Source organism: Arvicola amphibius, chromosome 5, assembly GCF_903992535.2.
Source record: "Arvicola amphibius chromosome 5, mArvAmp1.2, whole genome shotgun sequence".
In the NCBI taxonomy this organism is placed as follows: Eukaryota; Metazoa; Chordata; class Mammalia; order Rodentia; family Cricetidae; genus Arvicola; species Arvicola amphibius.
The window spans coordinates 99,937,618-99,958,213 of record NC_052051.1 but is presented as its reverse complement, the minus strand read 5'-3'; the positions used below and the strand labels follow the sequence as shown (position 1 = coordinate 99,958,213).

The window sequence follows — 20,596 nt, the reverse complement described above, 5'->3', positions numbered from 1 at the left end:
ATGCATATCAAAAACATATCTCAATAAAAAACAACAAATGAATAGAGTTTGGAACATGTTCATAATCAGTGAGAACATATCCTGAGCCTCCCTAGAATCTTGACTCTGTCTACACTGTCCGCATAAGATGGAGATGTTGCAGGAGAGAGTTGGGGAAGGAGCCACTTGTTCATCCCAGCCACCCAAAACTGAAATAATCACACAGAAACTGTATTAATTAGATCACTGTTTGACCCATTACCTCTAGCTTCTTATTGGCTCTTACATCTTAATTTAACCCATCTCCATTAATCTGTGCATCACCACGAGGTTGTGGTTTACCAACAAAGTTTTAGCATGTCTATCTCTGGTGGCGGCTCCTTGGCATCTATCTCTCTGACTCTGCCTTCTTTCTTCCAGCATTTAATTCCATCTTCTCCACCTACTTATGTTCTGCCCTATCAACAGGCCATGGCAGTTCCTTTATTCATTAACTAAGAAAAGTAACACAGAGACAGAAGGACCTCCCACACCAATGGATATACATCAACTAATACTGGACTAAATTTATGTATTCATCTTGCTTAGGAATATTAGGTGGAACAAAATCTTAACAGCCATATTATTCACAATTGAGAGGGCTGACATCTGAAGACTTGTTAGATTCTAACAAATGCCCAGGCAGAGAAAACAGATGCACATGAACCTGTATGATGCTCAGAAATCCTTGAATTGTATCATAGTACCTTTATACATTAGAAAACACAAAGGAGATGGAAAGTCTTAAAGTCTATCATACACATATTAGATTAAATACAGCCATAAGAATCTAAATCTGGGTCTAACCTATTCTACATATGATATCCTGTGTTTTCCAAATTTTGGCAACAATTTAATGCCATACTATTTCATTTCCCTTACTTTATTACATTGAGATCTTTATCCTATTTCATCAGAATAATAAGTAAATAGATTAATCTCACAAAATGAGACTGAGCATGGCACAGTCAAGAAGTACTTGGAATGAGATTTTCTGATCCTAGTTTGCCTGGCACCGAATGAAGCAAATCAAGTGTTTTGACTATAATAGCAACTGCTTGTTTGCTAACTGTTTGTCAAAACCTCCTCACTGCTACAAAGGGTAGCATGTCTTTAGCAAAATGTTTGGATAGAAGATCAGTATGTCCTTTTCAATTTTTCCAGCTTGTTCTTTGGTCCTTTGACTATCATAGAGATAAACATATGCATCTGTGTATGAAATAAAAAGGAAACAGGTCATATCACACACAAAATAAACAGAATTTCTATGTTCAGAGTGTACTCAAAGTCAACTAAAACACATCAGTATAGCAGCACTGATAATCATTAAAGAACATCCAAATATTCAATAACAAGCAATATGTGAAATGCTTGAAATGTTCAGAAGAATATAACCTAGGAGTGTTTTCCTTTCTATTACTACAATTTAAACATATTAAAACATCCTTATGGTGTAGCTTTATAGGTAAGGAAATGGAGATCAATCTCAGCTCTCTCATCTACCAGCTCTCTGAATTGAAGTTGCTTATCTTCTCTAAGCCTGAATCATCTATGTGGTATTAGAGGTTCTTAGCTTGGTCTCATGTTTGCAATACACTTTCTAGGCTCAAAAATGTTAACCTGTGTGAAGTATTAAACAGCCAGTGAGTGTTAGCAGTATAAACACACAATCAAATACACTGGGTAGAATGAATACTTTCATGTATAAGTGAACAGATGTATCCTTTTATATAGAGGTTGCACTCATAGAAAGAGGATATTATAAATAAAATTGTAAGTAATTATAAATCTCAGATAATTCAGGTACTGATTTAGACCTGCCTTACTGCCATAACTGCTACATCTGCTGTCCAACCTATGTTATTATAATTATAGCAATTTTCTGAAAATTATAATGGAGGTAAGTTAATTTGATTAATATATATATATATTAATATATATAAAATTGAAAATTGTAAATCAACCCCAAGATAATTGTAGACATCATCACCATCCAGGAATTTAACAACCTTTTTGTTTCTACTATGGATGGATTTCTGCAATAGGTATATGATTTACCTGGTACATATATTTTTATAGTCATGGTGATGATTAGTTTTGTTCTTCATATTATTTACTTTTAAAGAAATGGTTTGATAACAGAGTCAAGAATGAGAAATTTTTAGAAATATTGCAGTCTTTATAGACTAGTAATAAGAAGTTATCAGAAAGAATTCATACTACTGAAATTGGCAATCAAAATCTGCTAAAATATTATGTTAGCAAATAGAACATCACTCCAGGAAGGCAATCTACATGCCATCCAAATAATCTCTAAGGGTGATAAGATATCATTTTTGGAAAATTTAAAAACCTTTGAATCAGATGTGTAGAATGAGAACCAAAAAATAAATTGATTTGATGAAATCATTAGAAATATCCAAAGGTCAAGAGATTCAGGTTTTACTTAAGACAGTGATAAAAAGATTTGAATCAATTGAGGAAATTGTCAGAACCAATCACCAAGGAAAGAAGGTACAGGCAAAGGATTTAGCATTTCTGGTACTGTTCAGAGTCAGAGATGACTTACCAAAAGTTCTAGCTACTTACCCTGTTATTGCCTCTGAAAAACCAGCAAATACTCAATATCCAAATGGATATACAGAATGTAAATTGGAACCTATATGAATGAAAGATGTAAGATATATTAAGCAAGCAGTAGTATCTTTTGGAGTGCATTTACCATATGTTAGGGAGTGGTAAAGCCATAGGCTTCAAAAATAAAGTTACTCCACATGATTGGCTTCAGTTAAATTTAGATGTCCTAGAAGAAGGGCTGCCTATTGTAAAAAACCATACTGCTCTGGATTATAGAATAATCATAGAGGATGAATTAAAAACTCCAGTAGAAAATAGGAAACATATATTTTGGCAGACTTCTATAAATAATTAAAGACCAAAGCTGGGAGTATGAATAAATAACATTATAATTGAAAGATTGTTGGACATGGGTGAGGATGTGACTATTATTACTCCAGAGTCTTGGCATCCCAATTTGCTTCTTCAGGAGGCAAATGTTAAATTTCTAGAAATTGGGACCCTATCTCAAGAAAAACAGACACAAAATGGGTTGAATGCATAAGGTAAGAAGGACAGAGAGGAAGGCTAAGGTCATATGTGGCTAATAGAGCAGTGAATCTATGGAGTTGTAATCTGTTGCAGCAATGTATACCCAGATTAACATTCCTTTAGTGTCAGAAATGAAACATAAACCAACTCATATATCTGGGAAAAGTATTATAAGGCACTATAAAAACCAGTCACCAACCATTTGAGCTGTACAAAAACACAAAACAACTACCAAAGGTTCAGAGGCACCCACAGCCCTACATTTAAACTGGTTAACTAAGAAACCTATATGGGTTAAACAAAGGCCTTAAACAATAGAGAAACTGAATGCTTTAGATCAGGTGATACAGGAGCAACTAGATGATCAGCTTGTTGAAGAATCAACCAGCTGTTGGAAATTTTCTGTTTTGTTTGTAGAAAGAGACCTATAAAATGGAGAATGGTGACAGATCTAAGAGATGTTAATAAGGTAATTGAACCAATGGGCCCTCTACAATCTGGAATTTCTTTGCCTTCCCTATTTCCTAAAGGATAGCTTCTTATAGTTATTGATTTAAAAGATTGTTTCTTCACTATAACTTTGCAAGAAAAAGACAGAGAAAAATTTGCCTTTACAGTGCCTACTTATAATAATTCTCAGCCTACTAAAAGATATCAATGGAGGATTCACCCACAGTGAATGTTAATAGCCTACTATGTGCCAAAATTTTGTAAGTCATTCATAGGAAATAATACATAAGCAATTGTTGAATCTATAGTTTATCATTACATAGACAACATTTTGCTATCTGATTCAAATATAGATACCCTAGAAATAATGTTTGAAGAAGTAAAGAAAATTTTACTTTGTTGGGGATTACAAATTGCTTCTCCAAAAATACAAAGAGGAGATTCAATCAATTATCTAGGTTATAAAATAGGTTTACAGAAAATTAAGACCCCAAAGCACAAATTAGGAGAGATCTATTCTATACTCTTAATGACTTCCAAAGATTGCTAAGAGACATTTGCAACCTACAGCCCACTTCTGGGATAAAAGCTGTTTAAATAATTTACTTAAACAAAATGTTAATTGGTGACAAAGACGTGAATTATCAGCTGAATCTGATAAATAATTGACTTTAATTGAAGAGAAATTACAGAGGCACATGTGGATCATGTGGATCTGGATCTTAACTGCTTCTGGTCATTTTACCATCCAAATATTCCCCTACAGGAGTTTTAATGGAGAGGGAAGATAGTATCTTAGGATAGATATTTTTACCATATAAACTGAGGCAAAAATTAAAACCTTATGTGGAAAAGGATTTTTCTTTTATTATAAAAATAAAATTGAGACTGCATCAATTAGCAAAATAGACCCATAAGAAATTATAGTACCTTTTACTAAGATAAAATTAGCAAATTTTGAGAAGACCATGAACTCTGGCAAAGAGTTTGTACTATTTTGTGAGAAAGATTAATAACAGCTATTCCAACAGTAATAGAATTAAACTGCTAAAGAGAGCTAATTAGATCTTCCTCACACAGAATGTGACATACCAATAACTGGAGCCTCTACTTTCTATATTGATGCAAAGGAAAGGCAGGTTAAAATCAGAAGATTTAAGTAAAATTGAACAAAGCCCTTAGAATTATATCCAAAATTCAAAATTTTATTCTATTCCTATGGTACAAAGGGATTTAAAAGAACCTCTCAAAATAGTTGCTGATTTACAATATGCACAGAGAGCTGTTTTGCATATTAAAACCATTAAATTTATACCAGATGATACTGAATTTACTTCATTATTTATTCATGTTCAAGATATAATCATAAATAAGCTTTGTCCCACATACAATTAACACATTCAATCACATATGGGTGTGCCAGGTCCTCTAGCATAAGGTAATGCAGAAATGGATGGATTACTGAATGGAAATGTGCTGAAGGCCTCAGAATTTCATAAAAATATCATGTCAAAAGCAAAGCTTTAAAAAAGTACTTTTCTATTACATGGCAACAAGCCAAGGAGATTATAAGATGTCCTACTTGTTTTTTTATAACCAAACACAACTACCTGCAAAGGAATAAAACCTGGCAAATCAATGTTTGCCACTTTGTATAATTTGAAAAATGAAAATATGTATACCACACCATTGACACCTACTCAGGTTTCTAATGAGCAACTGCTTTGAGTTCAGGAGAGGCTGGTTCTATAATCACATATTTACTAGAAGTTATAGCCATCATGGGTATACCTGCACAAATAAGGACTGAAAATGGTCCAGCATATGTCTCTAAGAAAATGAAACATTTTTTGCTTATTATAATATAATGAATATTACAGGTATACCATACAATCCTACAGGTCAGGCAGTTATAAAAACAACAAATTGAACTATAAAGGATATATTAAACAAACAGAAAAGGATAAAAGATACCCTGGAAAGAGATTGCATAATGCTTTACTAACTTGGATTTTCTTAATGCTAATGAAATGGAACAATGAGTGCAGAGAGACAATGGACCATTGAAAAAACTTCTGAATGAAATCAGTCAGTGTCTTTCAAGGACATGTTGACCTCAGAATGGAATCCAGGAGATGTACTACATTGGGGAAGAGGTTTTGCTCCTCTTTCCACAGGAAAAGAAAAGCTATGAATGCCATCTAAATTAATCAAGATTTGATTTGAAAAGAAGAAACCTCCTGATAAATAGAAATGATAGTTCATCCACAGAGATGACAAGCCACTGGTTGTAAGGAAACCTCCTAAGGATTGGTACAGGGTTCTATTCTTGTCTTTACAGGAAAATGCCCATCTTTAAAAATTCAAAAGACCTTGTACATCTAGATGTTTAAAATATAAAACATTGCTATCTAGAAAGAACTACCAAGCCAAGAGAGATCTGACTTATGCTATCAATATTCTCTGCAGGGTAAGATATTGCTCAAATACATATAATGAGAGTCACCAATTATTAAAGTTCAAAGCTTACTTTGGAGTTGGATGGTGGCTATTCTTTTCTAAATTTAAGCATGTTTTTAAAGTAAAAATTCAGACTTTCTGACTAATATCAAGAGTCACCTGGTATGAGACAGAAGGAAGACAAAATCTAGGACTACTATTATGAAAACTCTGCTTTCAAAAAATTTTACTTCCCCCCATATCTATTTTTGTCTGTATAGTACCTTTTGTTAGATATATGCCTACAAAACTATAAAACTTCTGTTTTAATATAAATAATGTTGAAGTTTTTCCACAATGAACAATACATTTTCCTACAATAATCTTTGAAGTTTCCAGGAATAAGATAGGGTCCCACAACAACAATTCTGCTTGGTTTATATGATGCCACAATGCTGATAATACCACTTTATGATCAGTTTTAGATTACAAACTGCTCAAGATGATTCCAACTTGGCTAGCTGAAATGGTACACCTTCTTACAATGTTCTTTGAAGATCTTCAAATAATAATCCAATTTAAAAAATTAAGTACAGACTTAAACAGAAAACTCTCAACAGAGGAACCTAAAATGGCTGAAAGACACTTAAGGAAATGTTCAACATCCTCAGTCATCAGAGAGTGCAAATTAAAACAACTCTGAGATTCCATCTTACACTTGTAAGAATGGCTAAGATCAAAAACACTGATTGCAACTTATGTTGGAGAGGTTGTGGGGAAAAGAAAACACTCCTGCATTGCTGGTGGGAATGCAAGCTGGTACAACCCCTTTGGATGTTAATGTGGAGATTTCTCAGAAAGTTAGGAAACAGCTTTCCTCAAGACCCAGTAATACCACTTTGGGGTATATATCCAAAGGATGCTCAATTGTGCCACAAGGACATGTGCTCAACTATGTTCATAGCAGCATTGTTTGCCATAGCCAGAACATGGAAACAACCTAAATGCCCCTCAACCAAAGAATAGATAAGGAAAAGGTGGTACATTTACACAATGGAGTACTACACAGCAGAAAAAAATAACGACATCTTGAATTTTGCAGGAAAATAGATGGAGCTAGAAAACATCATTTTGAGTGAGGTATCCCAGACCCAGAGAGACAATTACCACATGTACTCACTTATAAGTGGTTTTTAAACATAAATCAAAGAAAACCAGCCCACAAACACAATCCCATAGAATTTAGACAACAATGAGGACACTAAGAGAGACATACATTTATCTAATCTACATGGGAAGTAGAAAAGGACTAAATCTCCTCAGTAAATTGGGAGCAAGGGGACCTTAGGGGTGGGTTGAAGTAGAGGGGAGAGACAGGTAATGGAGCAGAGAAAAATGTAAAGCTCAATATAAATCAATAAAAAATCTTTAAAAAAAGAATTTCAGAAAAACCCTACCAACTACTTAGAGATTATCTGCTATTGTACCAGATAGTAATCTTGAAACTTAATCATTATTTTAATTTTTACAGTATCCCATAGAAATAAAATCAGCCCCAGGAGAACTGGAAGTAATTCTAGAAAATGATGTCCCCTCTCCCAGCAACGTTTGTCCTCAGGGTTAGGGACCTCTATTAGGAATTGGTTATAAATAGCAGATGGTTGGGGGTGAAAATAAAATAGGCATATGAATTTTTTTGATAAAAATTCAAATTACATTTGTTACTTTGATCATGCTCCTATTTTTGTTTACAATATTTGTGCACCTATTCAAAGTTATTTTGTCATATTGTATACATGCATGTTTCTAGCTCTGTTTAATATATTTTGTATATTGATGCAAATTTAGAATATATTTATCATATGGCATGATTCCTTTTCTGATTGAGATACTTATATATATTGTTTACATTGAGGTCAGTGTCTACATTTGCTGCACATTTGTTTAAAGATTCTTTAATATGAAGCCTTAGTCTTTATGATATATAGGCATTGGGATTTAGAATTATAGGTCACTATTCATCCATGTTTTTAATACTTATAATTAGACTAGTCAGGTTTTTTAGATGCATAGAAATTGTATTTTGCATAGGTAGGCAATCTTCAAATACTTCAAAGAACTGTAGAATGTGGTGTTTAAATAACTTAGGATTCTGTTGATGTGAGGTACAATTGTTCCTGACAGCACCTGTATATTCCAGAGAGAATGTTGGGTACCAAAGACACTCCACTTAGAGCTTGTTTTCTTCTTGGAAAAACTGGCCTTTTGGCAAAAAACTGTCCCTGCTTCAACTACTGAGAAAATGTACAGTGTCCAAACTGGACAAGCAGAATACAAGCAAAAAGACTGCCAAACCTTGCCAAGACAGGGCAAGTTAGTTTTTCAAGTTTTTTTGCCTCTGAAAATGGTTTGTCAGATACTCTAGGCCTTAGCCAAAGTTGGTTGCCCCAATGTTGCAAATGAGATTTTGGGTGATTGCCCAGGTAGTTGCTTGTCTCTGTCATTTCTTGTACTCTTAAGAAGTTGCATGATTGCACTTTCTGTTTATTCAAGTAATATTATTTTCCTCTTCATGTCTTTAAAAGGATTGATGTCTATATAATTATGGTTAATTTTCTCTCATGACTTAGCCAAGCCATTTTAATTTAAGAATTAGACATTTTAGGATAGAATAACTGTTGAAACATGTAGCATATTTTTTCTTCGATTTTGTTCATGTTGGTTGTAATTCTAATTTCTATGTATTATTTTATTTATTTATTTATTTATTTATTTATTATGTATACAATATTCTGTCTGCGTGTATGCCTGCAGGCCAGAAGAGGGCACCAGTCCTCATTACAGATGGTTGTGAGCCACCATGTGGTTGCTGGGAATTGAACTCAGGACCTCTGGAAGAGCAGGCAATGCTCTTAACCTCTGAGCCGTCTCTCCAGCCCCTCTATGTATGATTTTTGCCTGTTCTTTTCCCTGTACAATATTTGATATTTGTTCCTATTGTATATAATTTTGTATTAGACTTAGAATTCTGTTATTTTGACAATAGGGAGGTGTTGTGGAAGCTTCTTCAGTCAAATAGCCTTTAAAATACTGGGCCACTTTGGGAGTGGTCTCATGTACTATAAGTGCAGACGAAAAACATGCACAGCTGTCAGAGTCTGGTGGCAACTCAGACCATAAATTATCTCTCTGGACCGGACCCCAACAAAAACTATCTTTCTTGACTAGTGTCCCTATGAGGAGTGAGATTCTTAGTGATCCCTCATAAAATCCTGAGTTCACATGCTGAAGAATTCTTCCTCATTTATTCTCCAAAAGGTCTTTATACCAAAATGTAAACTGAGGGGGAAGTTCATTAGGATTCTGTTTCCTCGGTAACCAGGTCATATCCACATCTTCCTGTGCTTGCTGTCACATTTTTCTGTTCTGTATGCTAGCTCAATCACATTAGCATCTCTATTCAGGCATCCCCCAAATTACAGAGAAGGAGCAGAGCAACACCGTGACCTTTGGTTAGGGTAGTGACAGCCTGTCTGGAAGGTTATGTGACCACTTCTGGTACTAACTATGGCCTAAGAGCCTGGCTGTCACACCATGTAGAAATATGGGCCTATACACAGCCCTCTATTCTGCTGGATTCAATTCAAGTTCCCAGCAAACACAGAGGACTGTGATCGCTACCCTTACTGTGAGCTTATCCCCAAATAAATAAACTTTTGTTATACTCCATCCTGGGCTATTGTGGAACACTTTGGTGCAACTACAGAAACCTGCTTTTATTTATTTATTTTTCCCACAGGAGCAACTCATGCTAAATTTTAAGAGGAACTTCTTCAGCACATAGGGAGGAGCATTAGTTACATAGGAAGATGAGAGATCTTTGTGAAGGGCAAATTAAATATGCACTTTAGAGTCATTTTTAAAAGTGATTTGGAATTGATTTTAAGAATGGATAAACTGGTTCTTTTTGTCATTTTAAATTTCTTACTTAAAGGTTTAGTTGACAATGCTATGGATCACATTCACTTCTTTTGTGTATGTATGTATATGTGTACATATACAAGGGTATTCTTGAGTGTGGAGGGACAAGGTTGATACCGGGTGTTACCTTTACTCATTTTCCACTAGGTTCCATGAGACTGGGTCCCTCTATGAAGCCAGAGCTCATAGATTCCAACCCATCTAGCTAGGGATCTTTCTTCTCCAGCTCCTCCAACTGAACTTCTAGGACTTCCAGGATGCTGGACTTCTAGGCAGGAGTCAAACTTACCCAGTATTTACATGGGTCCTGGGGACCCAAACTCAGGTCCTCATGCTGCTGAACCATCTCCCCATTTCATTTGAGTTTATCTAGTTCAATTTGTTATATTATCTACTTAACCTAAGTGGTTATGTTATTTGAACATTTGAAGTTTGAAATTTTATTCAGTATTTTTGACATATCTACTGGATTTGTAGAGCACCAAGGCAAATATAGCAGAATATTTTTGTACATCTGGAATGTCACAATGTGTTATTCTATACCTATTCCATGACTTCTTGCACTGTCTGCTACCATTTAGAGGTGAACTTGGGCATCTACTTCAGCTATCCGAGTCGACGACACAGCTGTGCTTTGGTAAACGTCCCTACACCATGTGTCAACAAAATGATTGCCCACATTGAGGATGTAGAATCCAAAATACAGGAGCATTTGAAACAAGTAGGTGACCTACTTAAATCTGGGGAATAAATTATATACATATCAAGGAGTTATTGATTTTTTTGAGAATTTATGCAAAACTCAGAATTATAGCAGATTAATCTACTAGTCTAGACATGTTTTGATAGTCTCACACTAGAGGGTTCAATGATATCATTAAACAGATTTTTCTTGTTTGTTTTTAAACAAATAGTCATGATAAATTGTCATTTCCATAAGCCAATATAAATGAAAGTCAAATATAATTCACATCTTAAAATAAGGAGTAAGTAAACCAATTAAATGATATGTAAATTTCTAGTTTGAAAAGACAGTAAGTTCTTTTAAATGAGTTATTTTATTGCTAAATAAATGTACTAGGTCTATTGATGAAGATGTAATTTTTTTCTTGGTCATGTTAACCTGTCTAATTCTTCCTTTGTTATACTGAAGGGAGTCCTATATTGAAGTCTCTGCAAGTTACAATCATTTAATTTAGGAATGACTTACTGAGATGAAATTTCTTACTAAAATGAAATCTTGAATAACTAACACACATTGTTCAAGCAGAGGAGTAGAACAGCTACACATCTTTCCTTTCTTTTCCTTTATTTTGGTCTCTGGATCTGACCAAAACAATCTTCTGCTCTAGAAATTTATCTCTTTTGAGAAGTATTAGTTCAATGGTTAAGATCACAGGATTTGAAAAGACATGTTGTGTGATTTTAGGTAGGGGTAAGAGATCCTAACAGTGTGCTTGATCAAGTGTCATAAGAGGAAGGATCCCAGTGCACACACATGAGCTATTACTGTGAATAACAATACTCATTATTATTTAATAATAATGTTTAATATTAGCCTATGGCAGCAACTCTATTGACTAAACATCTCTTCAAATCAGAATATGCCTTAATTCAATTAAAAATCACAGAGCAGATGGGTTTTTTTGGTCCGGAATAGTATTTAAAGAAATAGAGCAGAATATTTATGGATGGTATGTGCTAACCATTCCATATATATTCTAATTCTCAATTATCCATATTATTTAAAATGATAAAAACAGATCTTCAGATACCTTGTACACTATTATTATAGGTACTGTTTATTGAAATCCTAATGGCAGCCATACCACATATTTTGCTGTTTTGTGTCTCTTTGAGGCCTAGACTACTGTTGAATGCTCTTGTGTAGGGACACATGGTAATTTATACTTTAAAATAATTCAGCATCTTGCTCAGCCAGAAGACTATTTGTTGCCACCAATGATAGAGTACATAACCTAAAAGCTTAAGACAATAAGTATTTCCTTTGGTTCATACTTTAAGACACATTTTGTAACGACAGCATAGACAAGGCAATAGGGTGACTGCTGTGGCCAGGGTTGGTTTTCTCAGAGAGCTCCCATCTCCTAAAGGCTCCATCATCTGCGGATAGAAACTGTCTCTCACTGATGTTTTAAGCTCAAGTCATGACAACCTTGGAAAGAACTATCTTCAGAATGGAGGTTAGGCTGTTTCCTGTATATTTTTATTTCTCCACAGAATAGGGACCATGGCAAATTATAGAGAATATTTCCTGGATAGCTTTCCTTACCAGTAAATAATTGTCTTTGTCTTCCACATTATTGTCCTAGGCTGACTAAACTACAGTATTATTTAATTCAGCATAAACTCTACTGAGTTTAACATTGTCTCTTTGTTTAATACAATTCATCAGTCTTTTACCATGATTTTAAACATGGCATAAAAATATTAGGAAGCATCTAAAAATATTAAGTTAACTATTCAAAGACAATAACATTATTACTATTAAAATGACAATAAAGTGATATAAAATTGTCATTATCCTTTTATTAATCACTTTCTTTGAATGATCTATTGAACTCTTATCTGAACCTTCCAAGGCAAAAGCTGTTATTTTTCTCAAATGCATATGAGAAAAATGACTTTTGAAGCTGATATTCCCTAAAATCTCACAAGCAATATATAGTCAGCATCTAGGATAAGATGTATCTGATGACTGACTACATCCACACCATATAGACATTTGTCCCTGACAATCTGCCACCTAAGATAAAGCATGGGTGTTGAAGTACTCCCAATTATAATTGGAAAAATTGACTTTTCTTCTATCATTTAAGATATTCTTTAACTCTGAAACTTCACATTTGCTGACTGATTATCTAGTAACTCTTTGAAACTTAGAGTTCTTTCATTCTGTTTTTACATTTTACTTGAAGACCATGGATCTTCAAAATCTGATATAGCTTTTGTTTCCTTTCTACCACTTGCAGTTGCCTTAATCCTCTTTTAAAGTATTTATGACCCGCTACATATGTTTCCACATATTTATCCTACTGTCCTTTGAGAATGACAAAATGCTAACTGAGGATCTCTTTGCTGACACCCGCACCTGGAATGCTGAGCAGTGCAGGAAAGCATTCTGGAACTTTGTGATGCTTTATAACAATCCATTTTACAATGATCCAAGTCAACCCCAATGGTATCATTCAAGGTGCTCTGGTATTATTTTGATTGCCAAGGTAATCTGTGCTGGAAACTGCATCACCACTGTCTACTCAAAGCTTCCTGTCTGCCCCGTCTCCACCCATTCATTCCAGGGAACGTTATAGCAAAATGCTTCCAAGTGTTATTATCCTACCCAAAGACATTGTTGAATGTCACAAATATTAGCTCTTGTCCCGTAGAAGACTTTCTCCTACAGCTGTGACCACAACTTTGATGGATTCCATCATCTCAATTACATTTTCTCATTATCTGGTCTTCAAAATGTCCTTATTTTCTCAAGTCACTCCCGTCCACATTTGAAATGAAGACTCTTTTGCCTTGCTTTTTTTTTTTTTGTTTTGAAAAAGAGTCTAATCATGAACCTCTGGCTGGTCTGGGACTAGTTGTATCAGGCTATCCTTGAAGTCGCAGAGATCTGCCTGCCTCTATCTCCGTAGTGCTGAGATAAAGGTTGTGTGCCATAGCATCGAACATACAATCCTGTATGCAAATAGTTATTCTTTTCTCCTCCCATTGTAAAGTAATTATTCCATCATATCTTTAATCGTTTACCACCCCCTGGTTATACACATGTTTTTGCAATCAGGATTTAGTTTATATTTTCAGATGTTTTGTGTTTAGCATCGATGGTAGCATATTAAGACTCAGTGACTCGCTACATCTATTACTATGTGTCAATTGTTTTGGGGATTAGAACTTGAATGGCTAAGACTTGGATTTTAAAAAAGTGTGAGCAATCTTGTAATAATGAAAAGAACTGGGCTTGAGATACACACACAAAAACACAGATCTCATAAAAAAGTAGAGACTAAAATATGACCTATTATATGAAGTGAAGAAACTGAATTAATTAATTAGTTAGTTAATATTTAAGTAGATTTTAAGTGAAATTCAACAAATGTTTTTTGAAGTGTTTAAATTATGATTTTTATTGAGTTCTTTTGTTTTGACAGTTTGAAGCATCTTTCGAAGAATGGTAAGAAACAACAATCGCTCCTTTATTTTCCTCTAAAATTTTGAACTTTTGGTAATCACCAATTTTATTTCAGAAAGAAGGGAAAACTGAAAGCAGTATTTACCATGTTAGATATTAAAACATGGGAAAGGACCTAGAGAAGTTGAAGGAGAGAGGGGAATGGGTGGGCGGTTGGAATAGAGTTCTTATGTGGATGTGAACATGGTCAGCAATCTAGACTTCAGCAAAAGTTGACATCAACCAAGGAGAAAACCATTAAAAAAGTAGCTCATCAAGCTAGATTATCAAGGCAGCTACATCGCCTCTTTCCATTCTCCTGAATTAGTGGTAGCCCTGAGGAAAGCATCATCCCATACTGGTGCTGTGAATTCCCAATGCCAGAGAAAACAAGATTTTATTTCCAAAAATTTTCATTTGAAGATTTTGGCATGCCAGACTAATTCTTGTAACCATGCTCAGGGAGCATCTGGGCAGTATGTTCTTGTCACAGCTGCCAGGGGCAACAAATACTAACTGGAGAAAGCCACAGATAGATCAAAATGCCTTAGAAGAAAGTGTCTGGAATAAGAAATGCATGTGAAAAAGAAAGCAATAACTTCCAAATGAACACAAGGAACACAGCAAATGCCCTGTAAGTCCATGCCACACAGAATGTGTTCCACACAGAATGTGAGGGTAGAGAAATGGGGGGAGGAAGAATAGTTTATGGGAATTTTCTGAAAAGTCTTCTAAAGTTTGGCTAGATATATAAACCTAAACTTTATTAAACTCAGTGAAATTTAAATAGGATAAAATCAAAGAGATTGACACAAACAAACATATTAGACAATTTATTTAAATCCTGGGGGAAAACAAAGAGACCATTAAACTTCAAGGGTTAAGGGACTGTGCAGGTCCAAGAAATCCTCAATCAGATTGACAGTCAGCTTGTCACTTAAATCTTTGGAGACCTGAAGACTTTCAAAGAAATCTCAAGCAATCTTAGGTCGTCGAAGATTGCTTCGGTCTCATAAAAGTGTGTTTAAATAATAAAAAAGAAGTATAGATATCCCATCCAAGATGAAATAGCATATCATTAATAGATCTATCTCCTGGGAGATATTTAAGGAGGTCTTTGGGACTGAAACAGAATGATAGCAGATAGTGTACCCAAAGGCCATATCAAGAAACAATTAGAAATAATAAAGACTACAAAGATACATTTACATTTTAGTATTATCTTGGACTCATAACTGCTTTCCTGTATTATTTAAAGTACAAATGAACAAACCTAAGAATTACAAATATTTGTTACTGAGCACACAGTACTTAAATTCACTGTTTATGGTAATAATAAGATTCCATCATATTTTATAGAGCTTACTGGGCCAGTATTATAATGTTGAAATAGCAACAATGTTTTCATTAAAATTTAAGTTTATTAGGTTAAATGCTGTGTCACCTCCAAAACAATGACTAAGAAACATCTTTAAAATTACATCAGAAAAATAGAAAAAACAACACGTCAAAAAGAGTCATAAAATATAAAATAAGGCAGTTATAGAGAAACAGGGAAATAAAATATTAATAATGTAGAAAGATAGTTATGCAGTAGAAAAAATAAACCCTTTGTTGTGAGCAGTTAATTTATATGAAAGTAGATTAAACATTCTAATCAAAAGTGAAAGGGCTGGAATGAATAAAAGTGCTCTATTCTGTTAATTTCTAGATCCACATAAGCTACCATAGGTGACTCAGAAGAAAATAAAAATTCTAGCTGACAGATAAATATTAAGGAGATAGTATTAGTAATCAAAATAGCTTTAGCTAGAGCATAGCAATAAAATGATTCCTAATGGCATATTACTAATCACATAGATCAGTGCCGTGTTCAACTACAATCAGCTAAGCTTCAGGATTAACACAGAGACCCACAGTTGAGTAAGTTGCAAAAAGCCATAGACTTTGGAACACTCAGTGCTAAGTGTAAGGTCTTCATCAAAGCCCTGTTCTCAAGACTTGAGGATCTATGAGGAAGAGGAGGCAGAAAGATTGTAAGAACCAAGACAAATGGATGACTCTAAGGAAACAGTGTCTTCCAGACACAACAGGGCTGATGCATATCTGAACTCACAGAGACTGTGGAAGCAAGCATACGAATGTCACAGGTTCAATCCAGATGGGGTCACAACACTAAGAGGGAGGAAGTAGACGTGGTGTCTACTCCCAGCCAAGAAGCTACTTTCTATTGAAACCTGCTGGCAAAGTGAAAATCAGTTTGTTTTTTTTTTTTCCTCATGGTTTATTTTTTTTATATTTAAAAATTTCCATCTCCTCCCCTCCTCCTCCCCCCTCCCTCCCCTCCTCCTCCCCCTTCCCTCCCCTCCTTCTCCCCCTTCCCTCCCCTCCCCTCCACCCATACCTCCCCTCCCTCCCTCTCAAGGCCAAGGAGCCATCAGGGTTCCCTACTCTATGCTAAGACCAAGGTCCTCCCAACTCCCCCCAGGTCCAGAAAGGTGATCGACCAAGCTGAGAAGGCTCCCACAGAGCCCGTCCATGCAGAAGAATCAGAGCCCAGCGCCATTGTCCTTTGCTTCTCAGTAAGCCCCCGGCTGTTGGCCACATTCAGAGAGACGGGTTTCGTCGCATGATCCATCAGTCCCATTCCAACTGGAGTTGGTGATCTCCCATTAGTTCTGACCCACCGTCTCCATGAGTGAACGCATGAGTGAAAATCAGTTTTCTTAAGTGTGTCATTGGGCATACTAAGTACATTTCAGTGTAGACTCTATGCCCTGGAGCAGTTAGACAACACATACTTAGCTTCATAATTGTTTATTTGTTTGTTTATTTTTGTGGGCTTTGTTTTCTTTGGTATTTTTGTCTTATTGGTTCTTTTTTAATTGATTTTTATTGAGCTCTACATTTTTCTCTGTTCCCCTCCCTGTCTCTCCCCTTCCCTTCATTCCTTTCCCAAGGTCCCCATGCTCCGAATTTACTCAGGAAATTGTTTTTTTTTACTTCCTATGTAGATTAGATCCATGTATGTCTCTCTTAGGGTCCTCATTGTTGTCTAGGTTTTCTGGAATTGTGATTTGTGGGCTGGTTTTCTTTGATTTATGTTTAAACACTACTTATGAGTGAGTACATGTGGTAATTGTCTTTCTGGGTCTGGGTTACCTCACTCAAAATTATGTTTTCTAGCTCCATCTATTTTCCTGCAAAATTCAAGATGTCGTTGTTTTCTTCTGTTGTATAGTACTTCATCATGTAAATGTACCACATTTTCCTTATCAATTCTTCAGTCGAGGGACATTTAGGTTGTTTCCAGGTTCTGGCTATGGCAAACAATGCTGGTATGAACATAGTTGAGCATGTGTTCTTGTGGCACAATTGAGCATCCTTTGGATATATACCCAAAAGGGGTATTACTAGGTCTTGAGGAAGGTTGTTTCCTAACTTTCTGAGAAATCTCCACATTAACATCCAAAGGGGTTGTACCAGCTTGCATTCCCACCAGCAATGCAGGAGTGTTCCCTTTTCCCCACAACTTCTCCAACATAAGATGCCATCAGTGTTTTTGATCTTTGCCATTCTTACAAGTGTAAGATAGAATCTCAGAGTTGTTTTGATTTGCATTTCTCTGATGACTGAGGATGTTGAGCATTTCCTTAAGTATCTTTCAGCCATTCTAGATTCCTCTGTTGAGAGTTTTCTGTTTAGGTCTGTACTTCATTTTTTAAATTGGATTATTTGTTCTTTTAATGACCAATTTATTGAGTTCTTTGTATATTTTGGAGACCAGACCTCTGTCTGATGTGGGGTTAGTGAAGATCTTTTTTCCATTCTGTAGACTGTCATTTTAATCTATCACCATGCACAAAACTCAAGTTCAGTGAATCAAAGACCACAACATAAAGCCAGGCACACTGAACCTCATAGAGAGAAATAAATGCAATGGCACAGGAGACCACTTCCTAAATATAACCCCATTAGCACAGACACTGAGAGAAACAATTGATAAATGGGACCTCCTGAAACTAAAAAGCTTCTATAAAGCAAAGGACATGGTCAACAAGACAAAATGACAGTCTTTGTTTTGGTTTTCAACTTGTCTGTGTGCATGTGTTTGTTTATGCACACACATGCACATACATGCATTCAAAAATACAGAGAAAGAGAGAAAACGTAAAAGTTCAGTGGGCAAGGATGTGGAGAGAGGATCTGGGAGGAGTTCGGAGAAGGGAACAACATGATCATAATACACTGTATAAAAATGTTTAGTTAGAATAAAAAAACTTTTATTCAGGTAGAGTTGTCATGTTCTTTAACCCAAATACCAGGGAAGCAGAGGCTATATGACAGTTAGTTAGTACCAAGCTTAAGCTATATATTAAGACCCTCTTTCAAAACAATAAGCAAAACAAACAAATAAATAAACCAAAAAAGTTCAAGCAAGCCAAAGCACCATTATCATAGCAAAGAAGATCAAATTCTATTAAATATTGAAGTGAGACTTTCTACTTTCTATCATGCTTTCTCAAGTTTCTTTAAAAAAAAAAAAAAAACAGAGAGCTGGAAACACTTCTCCACTTAGTCTATGATGCCACTTTTGGTGTGGTGCCAAAAGCAAATAAAGACATTGGCAGAAAGTTGCAGGTTCATATCTGAATTCTCTCATTGAATCTGCAATGAAGTGCCATCGATGACTGAATCCAGCATCCTATTTATAGAGTTACACATTTTGACTAAGTTGAAGTTTTCCTGAGAATAGTAATGATAATTTGGTACACAAAAGTGGATTCATTTAGTATTCCACATAAATTAAATGGGGAGGGAAACCTGCTTGAACCTAAAGAGAAAATTATGTGAACAAAACAAGGCTTCTCATAACAAAAACACTTTAAATAACTAGAATTCTATAAGCAGTACCTAAACAATAGATGACATTTCTGGAAAGCTTTGGCGCACACGAACTGATAACTATGGAGATCTTCTGCCTAAATTCTGAGAGAAGTCAAGAACATCAGTTCTTTTCTGTTCCACACTTCATTCTTTGTACACTCCTGGTGTCGATGACAGAGGATACAGAAGAGTAAAAATCAGTTTGTCAGTTCCCGAAGATGTAAAATCCCGAACGATCTCTAGCGCCAGACACGTTCACTCTAAAATATATAACGCCAAAGCATTTGAAACAGGTATTCAGGTGAAAACTTAAATACAAATGTTCAAAGCACCAGGCTTCATAAGAAATAAAAGGTTGGAAAATCTATCTGTGAATTAAAAGAGTGTGGTTTTTCTACTCAATGAAATATTTTTATACCATAGAAAGAAATTGGAAGGCTGGGTGCAGGAGACAGTTTGGGGGCAAGGCAGAGGGAGGGCTAAGGAGAAACCTGGTGCCAGAGAAACTCCCAGAAATCCACAAGGAAAACCCCAGCCAAGACCATCTCTGGTAATCGTGGAGAGGGTGCCTGAAATGTCTGTCTCCTATAATCAGATTGGTGACTACCCTAATTGTCATCTCAGAACCTTTATCCAGTAACTGATAAAAGCAGATGCAGAGATCCACAGCCAAGCACTGGGTCAAACTCTGGGAGTCTTCCTGAAGAAAGGGAGGAAGGATCATAGGGGGCCTGGGTCGTCAAGGTCAGGATGGAGTAACCCATAGAGACAGCTGACCTGAGCTCTTGGGAACACATGGACTCTGGACCAACAGTTAGGGAACCTGCATGGGACCATCCCAGGTCCTCTGCATGTGTGCGACAGTTGTGTAGCTTGGTCTGTTTGTAACGCTCCTAGCGGTGAGATCAGGACCTGTCCCTGGCACTGAGCTGACTTTTGGAAACCTGTTCCCTATGCTAGATTACCTAGCCTAGTCTTTATACAGGCGGAAGAACGCAGCCCTACCTCAACTTGAAGTGCCAAGCTATGTTCAAGCCCATGAGAGGACTGCCTCTTTCTGAATGGAGACAGAGTGGGTGGATGGGGAAGGGGTAGATGGGAGTCGGAGGGAGAGGAAGGACAGGAGACTGTGACCAGTATGTAAAATAAAGGAAAAAAATGTAGATTTAAATATATATATTTAATATATATAAATATATATATATTTACCAAACAAAAAAATTAAAGAATTACTATTACTAGAATTTTGTTTAAATGAAGTTCTAATAATAATAATGCAATATGGACAAATATCATACATGTTCATCTATACTTACATATATTATATACAAGTTTTACACACACACACACACACACATATATATATATACACATACATTTACATATATATATATTAAGGGCAGGGTCCTTAAATGGGCTTTATATGGAATATTTATTATAGCTACATCCATACAGACAGAAAGCAGATTGGTCATTAATAAAGACCAGTAGAAGGGAGAGATAAGATTGCCT

At 35.6% G+C, this 20,596-nt stretch overlaps 1 protein-coding gene across 1 annotated transcript in view; it reads left to right on the top strand.

Moving 5' to 3' along the window:
• Positions 1-10,546: 10,546 nt before the first annotated feature.
• Positions 10,547-20,596, top strand: part of Ccdc178 (coiled-coil domain containing 178) — a 331,929-nt gene continuing 321,879 nt past the window's right edge. The window contains exons 1-2 of the mRNA XM_038331445.1: positions 10,547-10,717; positions 14,178-14,200. Of these exons, the coding sequence (XP_038187373.1) occupies positions 10,547-10,717; positions 14,178-14,200 (194 nt within the window). The remainder of the gene's footprint in view (positions 10,718-14,177; positions 14,201-20,596) is intronic.